Source organism: Vicugna pacos, chromosome 27 (genome assembly GCF_048564905.1).
Source record: "Vicugna pacos chromosome 27, VicPac4, whole genome shotgun sequence".
In the NCBI taxonomy this organism is placed as follows: Eukaryota; Metazoa; Chordata; class Mammalia; order Artiodactyla; family Camelidae; genus Vicugna; species Vicugna pacos.
In genome coordinates, this window is record NC_133013.1 from 26,907,041 (window position 1) to 26,932,657 (window position 25,617).

Below are 25,617 nucleotides of genomic sequence, written 5' to 3' on the forward strand. Positions count from 1 at the left end.
GTGCTAAACCAACACACCTTTTACCCCAACCCTCAACCCTGGAAAGATAAAGCAAACTGAAAGAAAATGCACAGCAAATAGACATAATCTTGAAGATTTTTAAAGAATAAATATTTCTGTAATTAAACATTATGCAAACACGTGCCACGCTTGCTCTGTCCATGCATATGCGCTATATACAACTTTGAAAAATACTGTGTTGTCCTCTTGTTTTAAAAGTCATATACAAAGTTTTTTTGTTTTTTTGTTTGTTTGTTTACTTCCTCTTTCTGCCTACCCCCTTCCCAGCCCCAAGAATTTTCTTTACAAGAAACTAATCATCATTCACTCATGACCTTGGGGTATGAGAGAAAGAGTCGGTCTGTGTGTGTGGGTGTGTCTGTATGTGTGGGGAGGAAGGGGAAGAGGTCCTTTACCAAAGTACAACAAAATGGCTGGGTAGGACATGAAAAGCAGTGTCAAGGAGCTGTTTTGAATTTTAACTGTACTACACTCAGGGAAAAGAAAAAGAAAAAAAAAGTCAGCTTTGAGAATGAAGCTACGTTACAAGTTAAAGTTGGAGGGCTTTTAGTGTGTCTGTCACACTTTTGTTGGCGGCCTAGAATACTGTTGTACAATGGTTTATCTACCTTTTTTTATTACAATATAATTTACTTAAACTTTCCGTTAACAAAAGAGAAGCCTGGCACTACAGACCAGCGGCGCCAGAACAGGCTTAGTGCCCCCGTGTGTGTGTTTGTTTTGTTTTGTTTGTTTTAACTGCATGAGCACTCTAGATGGTAAAGTTTTCAGAGTTCATTTTATGCAGGGCCATTCTCAGTCCTCAATGTACTCCCACAGATCCTTTTCATAGCCTTCATGCACATGCTGTAACAAAACCCTTCGTCGACTCTCACAGTATCTGTAATCAAAGAGAAAAAAAAACTTGTCGTCAGCCTCCAATAAGGGGGAAAAAAGGCATTTACTTATTTTTTAAGGTATCCTACAGTATACCCAGACTTGGAACCAAGCATCGGTTTTTAATACGCAGATTTTTCAGATCTAGATGTAAACACATGACTGTTTCTAAGTTTAAAAAGGTATTTTTCGTAAGTCATAGTTTCCAGTTTCGAGAATTAATTCTAGAGCAATAAAATAAAGGCCTTAGAAATCATGAGGTTCAATCTTGTCATTCTACAGATTCAGGAACAGTTTTAGGAGGTAATTTCAAGGGTTACTTACTCACATGTGTAAAACCTTTGCTAACTATGGAAGCACCATGAAGTGCTGCAGGTGGCTACGGGAGGCAAAAGTTCTACTCAGGACTCAGTCTCCAAGCCCTCCCCAGCCCCCAGAGGTTTCTCCTGCTGCTAACAAGGTACTAGGCGTTTCCCAGAAAACACCTTTCGGAGAAAGAGCTCCATGTTGAGAAACCAAACGTTTTGCATTTTTAGCTTAAGAGGTGGCGTATCTTGAAGTATCATCCATCCCCAGAACAAAGTAAACCTCTTCTTAGAAAAAACAAACCTTACAAAACCTCTTTAGAAAGTCTGGACAGCTCACTTGTCAACAGCCCTGATCCACAAGAAACCAAAGCTAGGGCCAGCCACCCAATCCCGCCCCTCAGCCTCATGTCCTCTTGCCCTTTTGGGCCCCTGCTTCCTTGCAGGGCAGCAGCTGCACAGAGGAAGCTGCACGGGAGCAGCAGAATCAGGATTTCCTCCACTGTGCTTGATGAGCGCTATCCGCAATCTGTCACCCAAAGGACAGACCCAGTCCGTGAGGAGGGTGGCAGCCACTCAGTTACTGGAGATGCTAATCCCCAGCTCCACACCACCTCACATGGTCACCAGGGCACACCCGACCGCGGGCGGCAGAACCCCGTGCTCAGCAGCTACGGGAGAGACCTCACCTGTACTTGTCTTGTACTTTCTGCTTTATGTCCTGCAGAGAGTCCTGGGAAATATCTCGTTCGAGGTAGCCCGAGAGCACCTCTGTGGCATTCTCTAGATCTGCTTGGTTATTCTGCAAGAGGAAGAAGAATATACAGTCAAGCTGGCTTCAAAAAAGCTAAAAGATAAACCATCTTAGCTGCCTCCTTGACAGACTGCTCTCAACACCAATTCTGTAACTTTCACAGGCGGTTTAACTGCACTTGTAAAGAGCTTTATCACTTTCACCCCTAACAACTTATTATTTCTTTTCCAGGACGGTTTTTTAAATGTTAAAAAGAACTAAAGATTTGTCCATTACCTCTGGAAGAGTATCAAGGGCATTTTTAAAGGATTTAAGAAAACGTTTTTTGGAATCTTCTAGTTCTGAAAACTACCATTTGCTAAAACTTGAGGAAAAACCCATTATTCCTTAGCTGAACACCCATCTCTTAAAAGACAGCACTGTATGGAAGATTAAAGTTCTGCTGCCCTTTTCTACTGTGGCTGGTTCTGCACGTTCACGCGACTCAGTGCCCACCTGCTGGTACCATCTGGCCGTCCACCAGCACCAGGGCTGCAGGCATCAATGTTACATGAGCATCTCTACTCGAAAAACTTTCGCTACTAAAAGCTTCATTTTAGTCATTACTTCTCCACAAAAAGTAGATGTTATATTAACTTCTAAATACCATGTTATTAGTTTTGCCTGGATAAAGACTTTCGAAAGAACTTATGATGTGCCAAGTGTTATATAAGCACTATACATGGAATGTCTCACCTAAAGCTCTTAACACTTCTAGAAAAATACTATCCCCATTTTAAAATAGAGATATAGAAGAGGTTAAGTAATTTGCTCCAAGCCAACAGAGCTAAAAAGTGATGAAGACAAGATTCAAATTCAGGGCTAATTTCAGAACCTGCACACTTAATGGCTAGCTGGCTAAACCACATCAATTTGAATGTAGTTTACAGCAAGTATCTTCCTAATAAACACTAAAACTTTTAATCCACATTTTTTGGCAGATAGGAACCTTTAAAACTATATATATCACATCTGTGAAAGACCAAGCAGTCCTATGACACAGGTGGGCTTTTCCCCCACTCAGTAATGATTCCTACCTCAAAGATAATGGACTGGTTATTCTTTTTGAGGTAGAAAGCGAAGACATAGGTGTACATGAGTGTGGCACGGCACTGGCAGAGGACGTCAACTGCTTTCTTCAGGAACTGCACCTCGATCCAGGACATGTTGTGCTGCTGCATCTCCTCCATCTTCTGCTTCACCTGTGCATACAGTTTGTGCTCGAAGCGCAGACTCTGCATGTGGTTCATGTAGCGGTTACAGTAGAACAGGTACCTCTGCAGGGCTGCCCTAGATCGCTGCCCCGTAAAGAAGAATCAGGGTCACATAACTGTAACTGTGCTACACACACACAAAAGCTGACATCACACTCACTGAAGAAACGGCCTAAGAATTCAGGCTAAGAGCAGGAACAGATATCTACTGCTTCCTTTTATTTTGTTTTGTTTTGCGGGGGAGACAATAAGGTTTTTATTTTTTTAATTTAACGGAGGTACTTGGGATTGAACCCTGGACCTCATGCACGCTAAGCACGTCCTCTACCACTGAGCTGTATCCTTCCCTCATATTGCTACCTTTGTCATTTAATATTGTTCTGAATGTCCTATATAGCTGCACCTTCCAGTATAGCAGCCACCAGTCACATGTGGCTATTTAAATTAAAATTGAAAATTCAGTTCCTCAGTGTTCAACAGCCATATGTGGTCAGTGGCTAAATAAAGATAAGGAACATTTCCATCATTACAGAAAGTTCTATTGGATAGCTCTGTTCTGCAGTATCCAATAAGGTATAAAAAAGGAAGAAGCATCAATATTTTAAAGTAGAAAACAAAAGGGAAACAAGCAGACATCACATAATGCCTACTATAATGCAACAGAAACTATACAGTACTACCAGTTACATGTTCTGTGTTCTTTCCACCCTCCATCCCAAGTTGAGTCTAAATCCAAGTATCTAAAATTAACCACCAGTTTCAAGAAATACAGGGGTAGAAGAACCTATAAGGAACCCAGGAAGTTAACATCAGCAAAATTGAAAATGTGGAAAATTTTACAAGACAAAATGACTTAGTTTACACAACAAATAAACAGCAAGGAAGAAATAAAACCTAAAAGAAAAAACAAAAGGACCTACAGATTAGGGGAGACTCAAGAGATATAAGTCATATCCAATTTATGGACCTGTGTGGATCCTGATTTGAATCAACTATAAAAGAAAGTTTATGAGATAAATGGGAACATTTGAACATTAGAGAGTTGATGATATTAAACAAAGTACTGCTTTAAAAATATGTAATAAATATATAGCATAATTACAGTATATATTATATAATAAATATACATACAAATATAATAATGATCCTACAGTTTTATCAAAAGACTCTCTTAAAGATACATGAAGTATTACCAAAGAAACAATATATCTGGGTCTAAATTTGTTTTATATTATTTATCATACTGCAAAAATAATTCGCATGGTTCTCTCCCATTACACTGTAGCTCTCTAGGGCAGATACATTTTTTAAAAAGTAATCCTGTTATCTCTAGAACCTAATACACAGAAAATGATTAATAAATGCTTGTTAAACGCAATCACGATGGAAGGGTTCCTTACCACACATACAAATTTCTTTTTCTTTTTCTTTTTTTTTTTACTATCATCTCCTCATCCTGTCCTCATGCCTTAAAGTCTACAAACAGCACAGATATTACCAGGCCCTATGGTTGGTCTCTTGTTAAGAAATACTAACACTGAATCACATAATTAACCAATCACATGATCCAGTATCAGACAATGTGGAAACATCTCAAAAAAACCTACACAAGCCATATTATTTCAAGAGTCAGACAGATATCAAATCAATGCTTAAACAGTAGAAAATTACACCAGTTATATCTAAAAATATTATGCCAATTATATCTAATCATTATTAGATTAAAAATAATACTGTTATTAGATATTATATATTACTGATTAACAATCTAAAATTATGCAAATTATATCAAAAAATGAAATACATAGAAAATAATCTGCTTGGCATTTTATATCTCTCCACAAAGCACTAATATTTTCAAGCCTGTCAAATTCCTAAGATGAAATGGTAATTATATATTTTAAAAAATGTATGTTAGAGGACTTAATGTGACCAACAATTTTCAAATAGCTTCTCACTAAAATACCTCAGAAATTCAACATGAAAAGAAAACAAGCAACAGCACTGCAAATAAGACTAACTTTTTAATCAAATGCCAGAATCTGAATTGAGAAATGCAGTGTCCTAAAAACACTCTGGGAAAAAAAATCAAAAATATCAAAAAAAAATCAAAACAACTTGACCTCTTAGAACAGGGGTAGGCAAACTCTGGCCTGTGAGCCAGATCCAGCTGCTGCCTATTTCTGTAAATAAAGTTAACCCGGAGCACTGTCCACTCGAAGTCTACGGCTGACTCAGCACTGTAAGAGCAGGGGCAGATGTGAGTAGCTGTAACAGAGACCATATAGTGTGCAGAGCTGAAAACATTTACTATCTGGCCATTCACAGAAAAAGTATACTGACTCCTAGTCCAGAAGGTAAGAAATTCAAATGACAAACCACTGTCAGCACTTACTACAGTAACTCAACAACTTTCAACAATACAAGTAACCCTTTCCAAGGCACTCAAATTATCATCTATGTTCTTTCTGGACTACATGCCAACCATCCACTACTTTTTAAAACTACAACTCCAAGTAACCACTAGGCCAGAGTATGGAAGTGGGGGGAGTGGGGAAAGAATAAGCCAAATGGATGTGCACTGGTGTGCTCCATTCTAGGAGGCATGGTTCCCACTAAACAAAGGCACTCATGATGAAATCTTTCTCTATACACCCACAAGATCAGAAGATTCTAGTTAAGTCCAATATATAGGAGCTAGAAAAATAATGCATTCTAGTACCTAAAATGGACATTACAAGGGCTTAGAAGTTATGCCCAATAATCCAGCCTCCTTGTGGATCTCAGAAAGGGACTCTACCAGCACTCAAATGCAGGCTACATCAAGGCCAAGGATAACTCACCTACTTTCCTCCATCAGAAAATACCATATTCTGGCTAGAACTAGCTAGATGACTCTTCATTCAGGATAAGTGAAAATCAAAAGTTCACCATGGTAATTAGGAAAAATCTAATGCAGCATAAGAAAAAAAGAACATTTCTCTATGCACTCAAAAAATATCAAAATTAGAAGGAAACTTTAGGAAAAGTTATGGTCTCTTCACTAGAGCTTAAAACAATGTGACTGCTTAAAACAGAAGTAGAGAGCCACAGGTAAAAAAGGCTAAGATTAAAAAAACCGAACCAAACCAAAACCAAAAAGAATCAATTCCAAATGGGAGACGGGAAAAACATGACTGTCACTGTAGAGCTTTTTACACCACGATTACATGGGGTGTAATGTCATGATGTGGCTTAAAACAAATCATGGAATTTTTAAATATTAAAAATTTGATAATAACATACAGAAATCACAAATATTCTCTGGACCATCTGAATGAACTTATAACTGAGATGCAACGTTTTCAGGTCTTTTATCTGTGAAATGGTCAAAACAGGCATCGAGCAATAAAAGTGTGCCAGAGTTAAGAATGAGAACAATAAGCAGTAAGAGAAGACACCAATAATAAATTCTAATCAAATCAAACTTGGATGCACGGTAGGAATGAGTGTGCAACAGCTGGGACATAGGAAACTGGTGGGAAGACAAGTTATCACACGGCACTCAGCAGGAGGCTAGCAATAAATTTTAGAAACCTGGCCTTACAACAGTCTGTCAACAGTCGTTTCATTTCAGCAAACTTATCCATTAAATCAGCTCTAAGTTGAGTCTGACTGGTTTTGTAGTTTTCTCAGCTTGGCTGTACAGTTGCGTAAGCGTTTACAGCTGGTTTTATGTTTAAACATATTTAAGTAATATTATAATGAATATAATTAAACCAACATTGGAATCTGTGAGGTATTTTTTTTTGTTTTAAAAGGATTACAAATATTGTGAAAGTCTGTAATGCAACAGACCAGGTTATACAAACATATTATTTTGTATTTATGGTCATTTATATTATGAATAAATTTTAAAGGAACATTTAAAAAGTGAAACCGTAACAAACAGGTTAAGTTTTTGAAAGCAGCGGCAATACAAACCATTTGAAAAGAAGCTATCTGGGGACACTGGGGATTTTCAATACGGAGTGGATGAATGTAAGGAGCAGTTAAATTTCAGGATTCTACAATTATGACAATTATCAGCTGAAAGGAACTCAAACTGTTACTGCATCTAATCCACACCTAGTGTCTGAATCCCTTCTACTATAATAGTGGGTTACTTTCCTTACCCAGTAATAGAGAAATCCCCACCTCCTGAGGTGTTCATTCCAAATTAGCTCACCTAGAATCATTAGAGCTTCTCGAAGAACAATGAGGCAATAAATTACTTAAAAAGAAGCAAGACTGCCTATGAACAGCAGCAGTGCCACTTAAATACTGTTCACTAGTCTCCTTGCTGGGGATGGAAAACCTCAACACAAAGACTAGTGAAACCTGAACTGTGCTACATAACTAGATTAACCTTAAAAATGCAAACAAACATATAAATAGGAGTCCTCCTGATAACGCATTTTGCATAAGATTTCCCTTCTCCATGCACACACAGATAGATACCCAGTATTTACGAGTGTCCTTCTCCAAATCTTTCAGAATGGAACACCTCTGCTGAGTTGCTCCCTCATTCACTGGAACGCACATTCCTGTTCACCTGTCACCTGAAAAGGAAGCACTTACCTCCTGTGCGTCTCTCGCTGCCTTTGCGTCATCCTCGTTATAGCGGTTACAGTTGTACCTTAGAGCAAGTGGAGAGGATTCCATAAAGACACACATCAATGAAAAGGGAACGAGTCACAGAACTTTAGTCTAGTTTTAGATATTATCTGGAACAAATATCCTCCTTTACACTAAAATACCCAGGGTTCCTTCTACGATTATAACGATAGAATTACCAGGCTGAAAGGAACTCAAAGTTGTCAAATCTAACCCACACCCAGCGCATGAATCCTTTCCATAAAAGCGTATCAGTTCTCTACTAGTAACAGGCAATTTCCCACCTCCTGAGGTAGTTCATTCAAATCAGTTCACCTATAATCATTAGAAAATATTGTTATCTAGAAGTTCCACTTACAACTGTAGTTTGAACTTCTAACTCAGTTTTTGAAGAGATCACCTTATATCCCAGGTTGTCTATTATTTAGCCAACTATTCCCAACTTTCCTAGAGCTACCTTCAATTCTTGACTTTTATACAACAAAGAGAACCAACAGTTGATGATCTGCTATATAACAGGTGCTGTGCTATGTGCTTTACATGATGTTACAGTTTATAAGTCACTGAAAACTGAGTAATACACAAAATGAGAAGCAACGGGAAACCTGACCGGGGAAGTCAGCTCAGAGTGGAGATGAGTGCGACTGGCACTTCCCCTGTCCTGACTACTTCACCTTTTCTTTTACAGGAACAGCTGATACCTACTGAGTGCTTAGGACATACCATCCACTTACCAAGGACTTTAAACGTACTTTCACATTTAATACTCTCAGCCACCTTATGAAATATGTATTATATTATCTTCATTGAGCAGATGAAGAACTGGGTTTTGAGAAGATAAACTTAAGGTCACAAAACTAGAATTTCAAAGATGGAAATTAAATTTACACCTGCCTGCCTGCCTGCCAACGGAAGCCTTTGCTCGTAACGAGTGAGTATACTGTTCACATGCTATTGTCATGTCTTTAGAAACTTTTAACACTGATCTTTTTAGAAAGAATTTTGAGTTTAATTTAAATCTTGTTAAACTGGATTCATTATTCCAGCTTGTCAATCTCTTCAAGACTATAATGGTTTCTATTTCAATATCCCTCTCTGATGTTACCCCAAAATGTATACAAGATTCTCATATTCAAGAAAATCATCAATAAAACTAACCAGAAAGGCAGTATGCAATTTATGTGAATAAAAAAGATGAGGACAAAGCCTTTCAGTAAACCTTTAAAGCATTCCACTAGGAAAACACAAATCTATTATCTGTACTCCAAGAAATGGTCAATTAAACCCCAAATACCCCCATCTGTATTCATAGCCTAGGCCATAAACCTCTCAATCTACACTGAAAAATCTCGCTGAAATCTACAAAACGTTCCCAAATCCATCACTGTAATACCATTTGATTCTGCAATTTCATATAAGAGAAAAATTAAACTATGTGGTTAATGAGTAGTTTATGGAATCACAGATTTTGGAAACTAGGGATTACATTCTGTTTCCAATATTTGGTACCTTTCTATTTTCCGAAAGTACTCAGAAATAGCCAACAATGGCTCACTGATCTCATCTTCAAGTTCTTAACCCAGACCGTAATTCCCCTGGGTCAGAAGACTTATTAATTTCCCCCCAGCTTGGCTTACAATCCTATCCTCTCTTGTAAGTAATTACTCTACTAAACTAAGCCCAAAGACTGCCTCTCCTTGCCCTCTACTGGTCAACTAGTAACACCTCTTCTTCCTGTCTGATAAACCCTTAAAAACTTTTTTTTTGACATTTCTAAGATATTTTTTAAGCTTCAACTCATTCTAAGCTTTGCCAACACTGTTAAGAATTTATAGGCCAAGAAAGCAAGCAGAGTGCATCTGTACTTCTAGCCTGGATGTCTGATAGTGCCACTTGGAATGCTATTTGGAGGGTTCCCAGGTGTTTTCAGATTTAAACAAGTATAGCATGATTCATTTGCAATGTCAGCCATAAGTGAAGGCAAGACACAGGCAACATTTCTGAGACCCCTGGGCCATTCTTCATTCTTCTGTATCCATCATGTTTTGTACTTTTCCAGTTTTCAATATAGCTCACTTAAAATTTGAGTTGTGATGAGAGATTTCCTTACACACATACAGAAGTTCTCTTTAATAACTTCTTCCCCATTCATTCTCCTCTTTCACTAGATTGTTTACATACACTCGAGTGAATTCCATTTCTGGGAACACTCTAATCCTCTGGTTTGCCTTCTTAAAATGTACAGTACCTAAACCCCAAACACCCTTCCTCGGCTCTGACTGAGGTAAAATCACTTTCTTTACTTCCACTTAACCAGTGAGTTATTTTACCTGGTTCAGAATTAGTTTCAGAAAAGTAATCCCTCTTACAATTCCTCTAATGAAACTATTGAAAATTCCAATGAAACTAAAAGGGAAGACTTGTTATTGTCTCAAATTTGGATCTTCCTCCTTGTCTTGAAGTTGCAGCATCTTCCCCTCCCATCCACTCTCTACAAAGCAGCCACAATGATGAAATAATACGGATAAAGCACATATTACAGAGCCTTCTCATCTCAACTACCAATGTAATCTTGTCACTCCTCGATAAAATCCTTCTGATAATGTCCAAACTACTTTAGATCCCAGTCTGCTCTCTCTATTCCTACTCCCCACAACTTATGAGGGGCAAGAAATTTAAATGCCAGTCGGAAACCGGCAAGACAGACAAATTAGTGAAACAGGCTACCTGCATGTTATAACACCCAGAAACAGTTTCACTTTAACCAGGAGATGCGTAGCTCCCATTTTTCTCAAAACTCAAGGCATCCTCAGTCTTACCTGTATTTCCCAAACCGGTAAGAAATATGTAAGGAATAAAGGAATGCCTCTCTACTAAATGTGGCTGATGTCATCGTAACACACACAAATCCCAATAAGCTTCGGTCTTGGGAAAAGCATTAAACTGGAAAGTGAAGCTCCATCTGAAGGGCTACTGATCGATCCAGGCGACATCTGCCAAACAGGAATGCAGGTCTGTTTCCATGTTCCTAAGAGGCTAAAAATCTGGACTGTGTTGGGCAGTTTTCCAGTTGTTACAGTTTGGGACGAAACTTTCTGTCTAATGTTATGCAGGGTAACTAAAACACAACTGCAGGCTGGGCTCTGCCAACAGTCTTAAGTTTCCAACGACTGCTGAGACGAGACAGCGGGACTCCTGGCTGAGTGAGGGTGACTTTCACACCTGCCTCGGTTCGTGCTGCTCCTTTTGCCCTGAATGTTTTTCCTACCACTTTTTAAACAAATGAGCCCTCAGTCTTCCTTGAACTTCAACTCAATTGTTACCCACTCTGTGAAATAAGTCTAATTAATCCCTCTCTCTGGATATCTCGCATGTACTTCCAACACTGATTACCTAGCTCCCAAGTCAGATGGTGATTTCCGTGGGGTAGAAGCCTTCTTCATGCTGTTTGGCAGATATCACATACTTATGTGAACATATTCTTCCCTTCATCCCCCCAACCTACCATGCAGATCCATGTGGTTCCCAAGGGCCAAGACACACCCAGCAAAACTCTGCTTTACAGTTCTGGTTACGACAGACCATGTGATTACAACCGCCATCCTTCTCAATTGTGACATGGCATTTGGGACATTCCTATGAAGAGAAACTATAAAGTTGGTGTCAATGCTACACTGAGGAGAAGCCAGCTCTAGATTTGGTTTATTTTTAAATACCACATTTATTGTGATTAATACATGTAAAGCACTTAGAACAGTATCAAATACTTACTAGGCACTATTAAAATGAGTTGTTATTATTACTGGCTTTTAAGATGTACAACAGTTTAAGGATTTGTTTTAGTGGGGTTGAGGAACAGGAACACTTTATAAGTACTTTTATCCATACACATCGTAATAATAGTTTTATGGAAGGTAAAACATTTTGTTCATGTAAATATAACATTCTTTCAGTGTCATCTAGAAATAATTATTAAGTACTTCCTGTATCCCACACACTATTCTCAGTTTTATATACATTAATTCATAAATCCTAGTAGTGTTCCTACTCCTAGCTTCATCTGTGAGATGAATAAACTAAGAGAGAGGAAAATTTAAAGAAACTAGTACAAGGTCACACATTGTAGCAAATAGTAGTCAAGATTCAAACCCAAGCAATTTGGCCTTAAGCAAGACTGGTAAATTCTTTTGGTGGCTACGGAATTTCCCAACTTTCTTCTGCCAAATATCCCTGTTTTAAACTCATCTCATTGTGGTCCATTTACAATTGTGCTACAGAGATCATGTTTTTTGCCAAGTCTGTATCATTTTCTTGGATACTAATGAATCAAAGTTATTACCCTGCAGGCATATGTTTTTATTCTCTTGAAAAATCAAGAAAATCAAACTTACCCATTATATTTAATAAAACTATAAATAAGATGTAAAGATTGTATTTTTGCTGTGTGTATCTGTGTTTGATGTCTGTAACTCCCATAAGGTAGGGAGAATGTCATCCATTCTATCTGCACAATTCAGTGATTGCCAACAGACAACAGTGCCCATAAACTATCGTAATTTAAAATAGGTCTATGGACCTGTAATTATTTTAAAATAAAAGTTTTTAAAAAAGTAAAAGCCAATATGGCAATTTTTCATTATATATTTTAAATCAAATTTTTGAAATCACCTAAGAAATACTACATTTTCCCAAAGATGCAAACTGCAGGCCTAAAATATGTTTCATTCTATATTTCTTGGTTATAATTAACTAAATAGTATTAAGTTCTCAACATATCAACAATCTGCAAATCTGTTTAAGGAACTAACAATGATAAATAAATAAAGCTTCTGAAATGTCTTAAGAGAAAAACTCAGTTTCATCTCAAAACTGCCGAGCAGACATATCTGATATTACAAATTACCATTCTTGCTCAATAATCTACCTTCTAAACGAAGTCAAACATATTTAGGCTGTACTCCCTATTTTAACACTGTAGGCATTTAGACTATTGGGGGATTTTTCTAGATGCAGATAGAAGGCTACCATTTAATCAGACTACATAGTGAAAACCTAGCAGTCCTATTGTAAATACTAGTTTGACAGCATATTTAAGTATTCTGGGACTTAAACGAAAATTTCATTAAAGGGGAATTTCAATTATCCCTGGGGAAATCTTCAATTTTCAGAAAAAGAATGCTTGGCTAGGATTTTTTTTTAAATGACAAAAGCAACCACTTCCTGACATTATAGTAAGGTTTTCTTGAGTGAAACATGTTGTGTTTCTCATGATGGTTTTAGAGAGCACAAAATTATCACTTTCAATACTACATTCCTCAAAGATGTGGGCATTTGTTCTATGTGACAAGACTCACTGTTTCACTGACAATGCTTTCTGGGTGTTAGAAATGTATGAAAATGTTTTAATCTTCTTGGGTAGAGCAGCGTACTAATGGTATAAAATCACATGCTGGCCTTCACTATTTAAGCACTCCTGATTCTTTTCACTGTCCTATGACTGAGCGATAGAACAGTGCAAAGCTATAACTAACACCAGTCAAACAATGCAGCATCCTTTAAAGCATCACCTTCACACGTGATACTTAATAATAGCCTAATAATCCTGTTATCCATCACTCAAGTGACTTCCATATGGGATTAAATATATGATTGGATTAAGCAAAGATTGGGTATCTACACAATTTCCTATTAAGAAATTGGCTGGGTACACTGTTTGGATTCAAACACTTAATTATTATTTAGTGATAGAAAACGACAGAAAAGAAGGGTGCTCAAGATTACCTGCATTTGTAAGACATCTGTCTAGGGTTAAAGAAGTGGTTTATGGCATAAAGGGACTAAATATTGAAACCACTATCATCAGTAGTGTATTTCAAAAACAAACAAACAAACAGAAACAAAGCAAATCCTCAAGGATACTCATTTTACCCCAAAGCTCCTATCACAGGATCCAAGTCTCTTAATAAATCATATTTTGGAAGTTCAACATGTTTTAAAATTTTTTTAACTCATTAAGTCCAGCTCAATTACATAATAAAAAAGATACTCAGTTACTCTGACTCAACAGTGCACTAAAGAATGACTCCTTAAAAGCTAACCCTGGAGACTTTTAAAGCAACTACTATTTTTCCAATAGAAGAAAACTTCTAAAGCAGAGTACTATGCATACTGTACTATAGTACTCAATAAACTCAAACAGGAAAATTATTAATAGGTGATCATTCTAAAAGCAAAAACCGAATTTTAATTGAGAAAAAGGCAGAACAAGGCTCTTTACTAGGTAAACTTCCTGCTTTTGCTAATGTTGATGCTCCTATCCTTATTAGTTTCAGAACCAAAAGTTTACTGAAGGAAAACACCAACCTTTGTGTTGGCTGCAATCCAATTAGAGGTTTCACTGTCATCATCACACTTTTTAATCCACTTCTTCAACCACTGTTTGAAAACAAGAACTGTTAGGGTACAACAAAAGACTTAAAAAAGACAGCAAATTACTTCAACACTTAAATACAGTCAAGCTTGAATGTAAAAGCCAAAGGGTAAGATTATCACTGGTTTACTTCTTTTTGAACCAAGAAATACTATGGTTCTGATATCCAGTCCAGGTATAAACAAAATCAACCAAAGGAGGGCTTCCTCTGGCTAAAGCTAAGTGGGGGACCTAGAGCTTGATTCAAAGCCCACCTGCGATGTGTGTCATTCCCCTTAGCTACCTGCAAAGCTATCCAAGGGAGGTGCCTTAACTTTATCCTGGTAATAATCAGGAGGTGACTTATTCCCAAGGAATGTTCCCTGAATACTTACAAAGATGATCTGAAACAAAAAGGGCAAAATACAATCTTCTACCTACTAATGGATAAATAACAAAATTGTGGGCTGTGGCTTTCAGTCATCAAGTCTTAGAAGTACTCTATTATTTAAAAATAAAAATGCCAGACAAACTCACCTTACATTTAACAGGGTCATGCCAATTTTCTCCACAGTTAAAGCTGTTAAGTGACAAAAGAATTAAAAGAATTAAGTCCTACCTACTGTAAGTAAGTCAATGAGCAAACAATTCCATGCTTTATAGTTCCTCAATACTTTCACCAGTTTCTAGTGGCCGGCAAATACAACGAGCAGGAATTCTGTCTATTTTATTCCACAGTAAATTATCAGAATCTAGTATTGGGATCAGCACACACTGGGTGTCTACGTGTGAAATGAAGAACGACTGATAACCATGAAGACGTGCTATAATGACAATTTTGTAAGAAATGACTATCTAAACAGCTACCAAGCTGTTAAGACAATAAAATCAGTTTAGTTAGATCTGTATTTTTCTGATAGTTTTTACTATGTGTAATTCCTTACTGCAACCATTCTCTAACTGAAACCAAAATAAAATCATGTTCACTAATTTGAACTTAACTTTCAATCGATGCTTCATTGGCATATATTAAATAAGTAAAAGCCTGGCCTGTAGGGTAATTCTCTACTTTAGTACTAACGCACAGGAAGCAATATGTGGGGAGCAAACAGGTCACATCTTTGCATGATCCAAACGAACCTCAGACCAGCAGAGATAAACTGTACCAAACAAGGTATAAAACAAAAGAGTATGACGAAATATTCTCTAAGAATATATTAAATGCTAATTCCTTTCTGTTTTCTAGGTACATGGTATGTACATTTATTTAAAAAGTATAAATAAAGAATAAACAAATGCTTATAAAAAAAATCATGGAATGGCTGATTACTTAACTAACCAAGTAACTTAGAAATACCAAAAATCCTTTGCAAATCAGAGAAATAAAGTGCTATCAGTTTAAATGAAGTCAGGAAAATGGTTATTGCTGGAAAAGAAGATGGGGGAATGGGATGGTGAAGGGAACACCAAGAGGCTTCAAATGTACCTGTCATATTTTATTACTTGATTAAGCTGAGTTGAAACTATGTAAATATTCATTGCTGTTATTATACTTATACTTTCTTAAGCATGTATTCAAAATATTTCATACTGAAGTATATTTGAAAATAGATAAGGACTCAGACTCCACCCTCTGTCTACAGGGTAAATGCTGAAATAATGCATCTTTAATCTTTATCAAAATAGCATGTATTTTATAGAAATGTAATCTCCCCTAACTCCAAAAGAGTTTATCCACTGTTTTGGAATTGTTTAGTATTAATAATGTATAAATCTAATTCTATAGATGTTCGGGGGAAAAAAGAGTGAAATGGAATACCAATAAAATGTCTGTTTGCTAGTTCTAGAGTCCTTTGGCTTAACTGGCTTCTCATTCCTAAAAGATTCACAAAGGAATGGAAGATCATCTTAACTCTCTAACACATGATACTGAAAATTCCCCGTTAAGTAGAATCTAGAACTCAAAGGCTAAAGAGTATGCTACAGAACTCCCAAGAATCCAGGTTACCAAAAAGTTGTAGCCAGAGGTGCCATAGGAAAACTCTTATTTTAAAAAGCACATCTAATCAACCAAGTTTTATCTTTCCAAATTTATCTGCACATTTTCTTTTCAGTAAAACTGATCACAACAAAGGAAACAAAGGGGGGAAAAAAAAACCCTGCACATTTTATTTTCTGAGAGAAAAACCTGAAAACCAATCAAGAGCCATTAAAGGAACCAAACAAAATTCGACAAAGTCAGTCAAGCAGAAATGAAAACTGTGTTCTTGTCCTATTTCTTTAAGTTTGTGCCTGTGTAAGTTCCAGGGGAGCAACACAAGAAAGCGTGATTATAGCTGCATTTTTCCCCCAAAGAAAAATCCCAAAGTTAGAGCAAGAAGAGGAAAAATTATTTTAAGATGACTTTTTAATCTATTTCTCATTTAAAAGAAATATACACTATTTAAAATCGATATCACCCACCTCCTTGAGGTAAAGAATTTTTTCTACTTATTATACTACCAAAAATAAATAGGAAAGCTATGTGCACTGTTCCAATTCAGGAAATCACTTGCTCACCAAAACTGGCGTCCACATTTGCAGCGAACAGGTTTAGCGTCAGGATATTGGACTTTAACAACATGGTGGCAATCTGGGGCAGGACACCACTTTAACAGTCGATTGCACTGAAATACAAGTGAGCAAATAAAAAACAATAGCAAATTAAATCATGATGCAAGATTTCCTGGTACACCATGCAATTTTTTATATTGCTTTGTCACCACCACAAAGTTAGGGTGACGACACAAACATATAAAAACCTGCCACGAATACTTAGTCCTCTATAGCAATGCTTTTAGATGGACTATTTTTTCTTAGATTACAAATCCCTTTAAGACCTGGTTTTATAAAATAAATAAACCATCTACTGCTCTATCTTCAAAATTCCACTCAGGAACTTTAAAATAATTACTCATTATATGATCATTAACAAGCATCAATTTGTCTATGGTTCTATTTCAGGGCAATTTTAAAAGATGCAAGAAAACAAGATATGCTCCTACTCAGGAAAGGAGTTCACATGCTATGGAATAGTATGAAACGAGCTAAGGGATATACATGTAATTTCTCTCTTTGACCACAGAAAGCTCTTCTAAGGATAAAAGCCAGTTCCTAAACCACAGCAAAGGTTGCATTTTAGCTCTTCCAAAGAAGTATCTTTTGAAGTATTTTTATTATGGGACAAAACATGGCTAAAGTAAACACTCAATCAGAACTCAAGTTTATTGACCATTTCAAAAAATATACTCTTCCTTAAAAATGCTATTTTCTAGAAGATCTGACCTTTAGTTTAATCTTTAATAAAAATAAAAATTACTTTCTAGAATTAAAACACCAAGTTACCCTGATGCCCCTGTACAGGGGCTGGCAAGCTTCTTCCACAGAGCCAGAGATTAAAGATTTTTGGCTCTGTGGGCCATAACGGCCTCTTTAGAAACTACTCAACTCTGCCACTGTAGCACAAAAGCAGTTACAAAGTAAATGTGCATGTTTAAATAAGTATGTATTTACAAAAATAGGCAGGCCGCAGTTTGCCAACTTCTGCTCTGATGAAAGAAAAGACAAACAAGATAAACAAACAAGACCACAGCACTCTCTACTAACAACATTTACTGGCAATGGAAGCCATATAGGAGGGGTAGAGTGCTCAGCATGACTCAACACAGCATCACTAATAATCAGCTACAAAACTCTGTTAGGGATAAAGGAAGACTATTAAAATAATTTTGTTATCAAAGCTCAAGATCTATGGCAAGACATCTACTTACTGGTTTGTGGTTTGCCATGTTCCTTTGTGAATAAGGGTATTTGGCATTGCTTCATAAATAAAGCCCATAACTCAAGTTTATGGTAAACGTGTTTCTTATATAAGACAATCTGATATTTCTATTAACAAACAATTCCTTTTACTTAAAGAAGGAAAACTTACGAGAAATCACTTACCTCTACAAAGCTATTTGTTATTAAATGCTGGTACTTTAATTTAACTTTTGAATCTGTGATCAGGCGCCTAAAAGAGAGAATAAAAATAGTTTATTATGAAGTTTTCAGCTAAGAGTATTTTCCACATTAATAAAATAAAGTTTAATGCTCTGGTTACAAAAACTGCCTTAAATTGAAAATACTAAAATATAAAACTGTCAACAAATGTACTGTAGTAATCAAAACAATAATTTCAAAGTTTCTATAGTTTTATTCTGGTAGATGTTTCCACCTGTATCTTATACGCTAAACATTCCATTTTTAGAGTTTGTATTATAGGCTAATGACTTACCAACTATTGCCAAATTTAGGCCCCTCTGAGAGTCTTCTGACTCTGATATCTTGCCTTTAGCCAGCAATTCTCAGCCACCTTCCCTAAGATCCTCTCTCAAAAATCAGTGTGTGAAGTAAGAGACACTGACAGGAACATTAAGAAATGGATCCAGGTTCTGTGATACGTAATTTTGATGGCCTCCTTCTTCTGAAATGTCTTGGTAATTTACCAGAAATGCTTACTGATTACAACGTGGCTTCCCTTATCAACCTAGAACACTCTATAGTTCACAAGAATTTCTTGAACTCACAGGAACCCATGAAAGTGAAGAACCCTGAAGCTCAAGTTTCATTAGCTTCAATGGTAAAAATTCCTGTGAGTGTGTTATAAGGAAGTGGTGTTAAAGCAAAAAAGAGCAACCACTGACAAAGCCAGCAAGAACAGTATAAAAAATGCATAGTGCAATCTCATTAAAACCTTTTCAATGAACAAGAAAGTTCTGTACAATCTGGCCTCACCTATTTCTTGAGTTTCTTATCCCACTCACTGCTCTTCTCCCACAAACCCCCACCCCCGTCCCACGCCACTTTCAGTGCACTCCTGTCACATCCATTTTCTTTCAAAACATCAAACCACACCCTTCCTCAGAGGCTTTTGCATAGGGCTATCTCCCTTGGGAAGGGAAGAGAAGATTATCATGGTGGGGCTCTGAGGTGGGACAGCTTAGGTTTGAATATTGGTTTCACAACTTAATAGCTATGAACTGAAGATAAATTCTTTGACTTTTCTATTTTTCAGCTTACTAATCTGGAAAATGGACAGCAGAAATACAGCTGTGGGACTAGAACAGTGTCCGGCAAATAGTAAGCACTCAATAAATATTAGAGAAAGCTGCCACTATTATTATTATTTTATTTCACTCAGTTAAGATGTGTTGTTACTCACTCAAGGAAGCCTTTTCTGACAATTCCCTATACCAGTCTAGGTGTAAACCAACCCCCACTTTCTCATGGCACATTATACACCTCTCTTTGTAGAACGTGTCATAATTTTCATTAGACAACAATCTGTACAAACATGCGCCTTCCTGCTTCCTTATCCCCAACCAAACAATAAACTCCACAAAAGGATCTTATGTCCAATACACTGTCTGGCCTGTGGAAAGGGTTTAATAAGTATTTTTTAAATCACTAAACCTCCACATTTCACAGATGTTGAAACTGAGGTATAAAAATAATCAGTACACTTGGCAGTTCCTCAAAAAACTAAACAGAGAATTACCATATGACCCAGCAACTCCACTCTAAGGTATATATATCCAAGAGAATTAAAAATAGGTGTTCAATAAAAATCTTGCAAACAAATATTTAACACAAATGTTTCTACAAAAAGTGAAAATAACTCAAATGTCCAAGAACTGATGAATGGATAAAATATGGAATATCCATTCAGCAGAATATTATTTAGCCATAAAGAAGAATGACGTACTGATACATGCTACTACATGGATGAACCTTGAAAACATTACATCAAGTGAAAGAAGCCAAACACAAAAGATTACACATTGTGTGACTCCACTGAAATGAAATGCCCAGAATAAACAAAATGGTACAGACAGAAAACAGATGACTGGATGTCAGGGTCTAGGGGGAGGCGGGAGTGGAGAGTGACTGCTTAATGGATATGGGATTTCTTTTGGGGGTGATGAAAATGCTCTGGAATTATTCGTGATGGTTGCAGAACATTATGAATATACTAAAAGCCACTGAATTGTGTATTTTAAAGTAGTTTAGATAGTAAATATGTTATGTGAAATTTACATCAATTAAAAAATTAAGGAAAGAATCAGACTCAAAGTCAGATGCCCTGATTTCCAAACATGTCTAACTTCCATTACCCATAGTGCTTCTCTGATGTGACAAGCCCTAATGATTTCTTACAGGTGACTCTAGCCTCGGCATAACTGGTGAAGATAAAGGTCAGCCACAGTTATACTAGGCCAAGGTTATTAGGCCTTAGTTAATTTGGTGATAGAGAAGAAAAGTGATCTCCTGTCTTTGAGAATAAACATTCTCAAGAAGGCGAGTGCCAACCTGGCCATTAACAAGCTCATTTTCTCCACAAAGACCTGGTGCCATCACTCATGTTGAAAATAGCTATATGCCAACTCTCGTGGTGGAAGGCAGCTTTTCATGAAGGTAAACAAAATGACTCTTAAATGTCTTCTAGATACACATTCTGAGCACAGTGTCAGGAGCATTTAACCACCCTTGAGTTTTGGGATAATTCTCTGTTTTTACCAATGAGAACTGGAGAGCTGTGATTTGAAGACAGGAAACTTTAAACATAAGGATTTTTTTAAGTATGCCAAGTATTAAAAACTATTCCTTACACAGCACCCTGAGCAAGTCAACAGTATTACCCAATTTAGGACTAAAGATAAAATAGTTTTCTTTGAAAAGGGTTTTCTCCCCCCTGACATACCAATTATAGACAAGTACAAAGAAATAAAGATCAGCTGTAACCCTATCACTCAGGAAGAATAACCACTCAACATTTTTATAGATCTGGACACTTCCCTCCTTTTTTTAGTAAATGGATAATTTTAAACAGAGAACTTAGTACACAATATTTTATAGCTTAGTTTTTTTCCATTAACATTATTATAGCCATTTTCCAATGCTTTAAAATAATTCATTCCTTTTTAAATGGCTATATTACATTCCATCTTCCCCTATATTGGGCATTTAGGTTGTAGGATTATGCCAATGTGATGATTAACATCTTTATCTTAAAAAAAAAAAACTTTGCTCAAATTTCTGATTATTAAAAAGAAATGTAACATTTACTATCATCTGAATTCATCTAATCCCAGTCAAAGATCAGAACGATCTTACAGCCATCTGTCTGGCTCATCTCCTTTTATCACAGTCTAACTCTGACTCTGTCTTGAAAACACATCCAAAATTCAACCATTTTCACTACCTCCTCAACTACTGTCCTTGGTCGAAACCACCATCATATCTCATCTGGACTGTTTTAATAGTCTCCCGACCTCCCTGCTCCCACTTAGTCTCTTTTTATTGCCAGCAGTCAGGGCAGTCCTCCATGACTGTGTCATTCCTCTGCTCAAATCGCTCTCATGGCTCTATCCTAGAATAAAAGCCAAAAGCCTCATAATGGCCTATCAGCCCTGCACAATCAACTTCATGCAGCCCTTCACACACTTCTCTGCTTCCTTCCAATCTATAACTTCATATTCATAGTTCAAAAACATTTTTTAAAATTTAAATTAATGATTATCAGTAATTTAATTCATATCTATATACTTTATTAATTACCAAAATAACTTGACAAGTTATTTAATTTTGCCTTTCAGGGAGATGAAATTATTTTACTATGAACTTGAGCTCTGATCCCTTAAGTGTGTATTTTAAACAAACAGTATTCTATAGTGTTTGTGCTAAATTTCCTATTTAGAACACTACACTGCTTTTCTGTTTCACTGTAGAGAAATGATGGGGGGTGGCATTCAATTTACTCTACTATGAGATACACAACTTTAAAGTCATGTGTTTTCAAAGCATTCTCCATAAACTCACTGTAGACTGCCTTAAAAATAAATACAACCTTGGAGTAAGCAAAGAATTTTTTAAGTAGCAATAATCATAAATGGGGGAAAATGATGAATTTGATGCCATTAAAATGAAAACTTTGGTTTATCAAAATCATTCAGAGAGAAAAAGGTAGGCACACATTGGGGAAAATAGTTGTAATACATACATCTAACAAAAGATTCATATCAGAATATTTAAAGAAGTCATAGAAAGTAATTAACAAACAGACAAAGTAACAAAATTTTTAAATGGGCAAGTGATCTGAATGGGCACTTCATAAAAAGAGATATCCAACGAAAGGCGTTTGACATCATTACCCACCAGGGAATTGCAAAGAAAAACGACAATGAGACGCCCGTACACATCCATGAGAAAGGCTAGAATTTAAAAAGACTGATGATGCAAGTGTGGACCAGGACTAGAGCGGCCACACAGAGCCAGGAAGTGCGGAGGCACACCTGCCCTGGAGGAGCTGGCAGCTGCCTTGGCAGTATCTACTAAAGCTAAAACTCTCATTCCTCACTTTATACCCAAAGAAATCAGTACATGTCTACCAAGACACATTTAGGAATGTTCTTTGTAGTTTTTTTCACAATAGTGAAAACCAAACAAACCAAAAAACCCAACTGTCTATTATCAGGAGACAGAAATACTGCATAACAAAAAAAACCCCCAAACAAACAAAACAAAACAAGCCAACGTAAAAACATACATATATATTTAATAACATGCACATATCCCAAAGACATACATTACATTAACTGAAGCAGATTTGCACTCACAAAAAGAATTCATGCCACATTTAAATGAGGCTCAAAAAACAGGCAAAACTAACTGATGGTTGACAAAACTCAGGCTGGGTAGTCACGTGAGATGGATACTGTCTAGGAAGGGGCACAAGAACGAACATTCTGGGTACTGGAAAAGTTCTTTACCTTAATCTGGGTGGTTAGCAAAACAGACTTTTAAGGTAAATGTAGTTTACATACTCTACATAGCAAATTGAAGCTATTATAATTAAATAAGGATGATGTGTTCCCACTGTAAAAGATGAGATGCAATCCAAGAACACTGTATATCTTTCCAAAAAATAAATAAACTAGATAAGCAACAAGAACAGAACAAGATGAGATGTCCTGCTATACTGTGATTAATACACCTACCAAAGTTGACTTGGCCTCTTGCCTCAGATGGTACAAACCACAGGGCTTAAGGGCATATCCAGCTTCACAACACTATTTGACAGAATGTAAAAAATAACCATCTGACTTGGAGGTTTGTAATATTCTTCTTGGAGCAGGGCTACATTTATTTCTCTCCGGATCTATTCAATTGCTTGCCTTTATGTAATATTTACATAATTATAATGTTATAGAAGTGTACTGGTTTACAATTTTGTGAATAAACCTACTGACAAAACACAAAACTATCTGTTACAGAATAGAAAAGAGTAACTATAAAGACAGTATAAAGTAATTAGGTATCTAATAAAAATTAGAGGATAGAAGAGATAAAGGTGAACGACAGCATAAAGGAAGCAATTTCCTCACCTTACATAGTTTAAGTAGTTAACATATACTGCTTAAAGTCAATGGAATAGGAAATATCTATCAAAGAATAGCATTTAAGTTATATTATCTAATTTAAAACTATTTTTAAAAAGAACTTTTCTGCCTTTTTCAAACAAGTGGGGAAAGCCAACAGAGGATGCATTATCTAATCCAAGATCCTAAAATCCATTAAAAAAAAAACTTACACATCAGTTAAAGCTTTTAAAAGAAGCATCTGGCATAATCTTGCTAGAAATGAGTGGCAATGAGTTGCTGACATTATCTCTGCTCGTCTGCTTCTAAAACCCCCATATATGAAACTAAATCATAGTATTTTTCAGACACACCTTGCAGCATGTTGAATTACAACATCACAGATGTGCCTTAATGCTATCAATGATTAGTCCCAGTGAGACTACATGTATTACTTGAAAGTCTTTAAAGACTAAATAGGTACAAGTTTACCATTATCCCTAATATTACTAGAGAAGCTTTATATAGTAAAAGAAATTTAGGTCCTAAACAAACTACATAAAAAACACAGACATAGAAAACAAACTGTGGTTACCAGGGAGGAAGGGGGGTGGGTGGGACAGATTAAGAGTTTGGGATTAAGAGATATACAATTTGTATATATAAAATAGATGATAACAAGGACCTACTGTATAGCACAGGGAACTATATTCAGTTTCTTTTAATGAGCCATAGTGGAAAAGAAACTGAAAAATATATCTGTGTATATATGTGTGTATGTATAACCAAGTCACTTCGCTGTACACCTGAAACTAACATTGTTAAATCGAGTACACTTCAATAAAAAATAAGAAAAAACAAAAACTAACCAACTGCCAGGATGAAAAGAAATAGATGAAAACTTACTTGGTCTTAACTGATAAATAATTTAGATAGTTTTCATTAACCTCATGAAAGCATCAAGGATAAATCTTGGAACAAAGAAAAACTCTCAAAGTATACAGCTACCTTCCTGACTTTCGAAGTGTAACTATATGAGGCCATTGTGTAGGGGAGCCCCACTGAGCCAAACGGCCTTGATGCCATCACAGCACAAATCAACCACTGCAGTTTGCAATGATGACATATGCTTATGCAAACAAGAATACTGTATCTTCAGTTACTTATTCAAGGAATATGCCTATAATTCACCCATTGCTAAGGAATAAAAAGGTGAATACAATGAATCACTAATCTTAAGAATTTAAGAGTCTAAGAAGCACTGAGACTAGTAAATAAATACTTTCAAGTGTAGTGTTTCCAAAGTTAGAGCCACAGATCCTGAATGAAATAAGCAAAAGATTCAGTCAACATAAACAGGGTACTTGGAGTGAAACCGCTTATAGTCTAAGGAAGAATACAGACAAGAATACAGGCAATTAGAAAAGTGTTTGGTGAAGGAAATATAGGAGAGCTGAGGAGCACACAGGATGTCTACCAAAATCAAAATGGAAATATAAACTGAGGTGTGAAGAATGACTAAGATGATGAGTAGGTTAAGGTAACTAAAGAATAATACAGAGAGAATATTACTTGTAAGAAAATCAGGAGACAGTAGGAAAAAAGCAAGTAAAATCATACCAAATGCAAATAAAACGCACAACACTTTCAAGAAACCAAGTTCTACGTGGGTAGAATGGAGAATGTGAGAAAGGACAGGCTAAAGATGAAGTTGCACAGGTAAGCAATACAGGACAATGGAAGCTACTTGTGAAGAACTGGAAGCTGACGACACTGGGTACAAGGGAATCACATGGGAGCCAGCTGCAGATTCCCAGCTAAGAGAAGATGATGGTCTGGATCAGTTTAATAGCAGTACGAACAGAGAAAAATGGATGGATTTAAGGGTAATTAGGATGCTAAATTTACAGAATTTGGTGCAAGCGTG

The 25,617-nt window shown here is 36.5% G+C and overlaps 1 protein-coding gene across 2 annotated transcripts in view; it reads right to left on the reverse strand.

The window, feature by feature from the left end:
- Window positions 1-620: 620 nt before the first annotated feature.
- The window catches only part of ARIH1 (ariadne RBR E3 ubiquitin protein ligase 1), an 82,956-nt gene continuing 57,959 nt past the window's right edge, over window positions 621-25,617 (reverse strand). For both annotated transcript variants that reach the window (XM_006213737.4, XM_072951076.1), the window contains 9 exons: window positions 18,238-18,304; window positions 16,813-16,919; window positions 14,791-14,833; window positions 14,208-14,279; window positions 11,350-11,480; window positions 7,809-7,866; window positions 3,033-3,293; window positions 1,892-2,004; window positions 621-901 (listed from right to left, as the gene is read on the reverse strand). In XM_006213737.4, coding sequence (XP_006213799.3) covers window positions 817-901; window positions 1,892-2,004; window positions 3,033-3,293; window positions 7,809-7,866; window positions 11,350-11,480; window positions 14,208-14,279; window positions 14,791-14,833; window positions 16,813-16,919; window positions 18,238-18,304 — 937 coding nt within the window. In that variant the 3' untranslated portion in view covers window positions 621-816. The remainder of the gene's footprint in view (window positions 902-1,891; window positions 2,005-3,032; window positions 3,294-7,808; window positions 7,867-11,349; window positions 11,481-14,207; window positions 14,280-14,790; window positions 14,834-16,812; window positions 16,920-18,237; window positions 18,305-25,617) is intronic.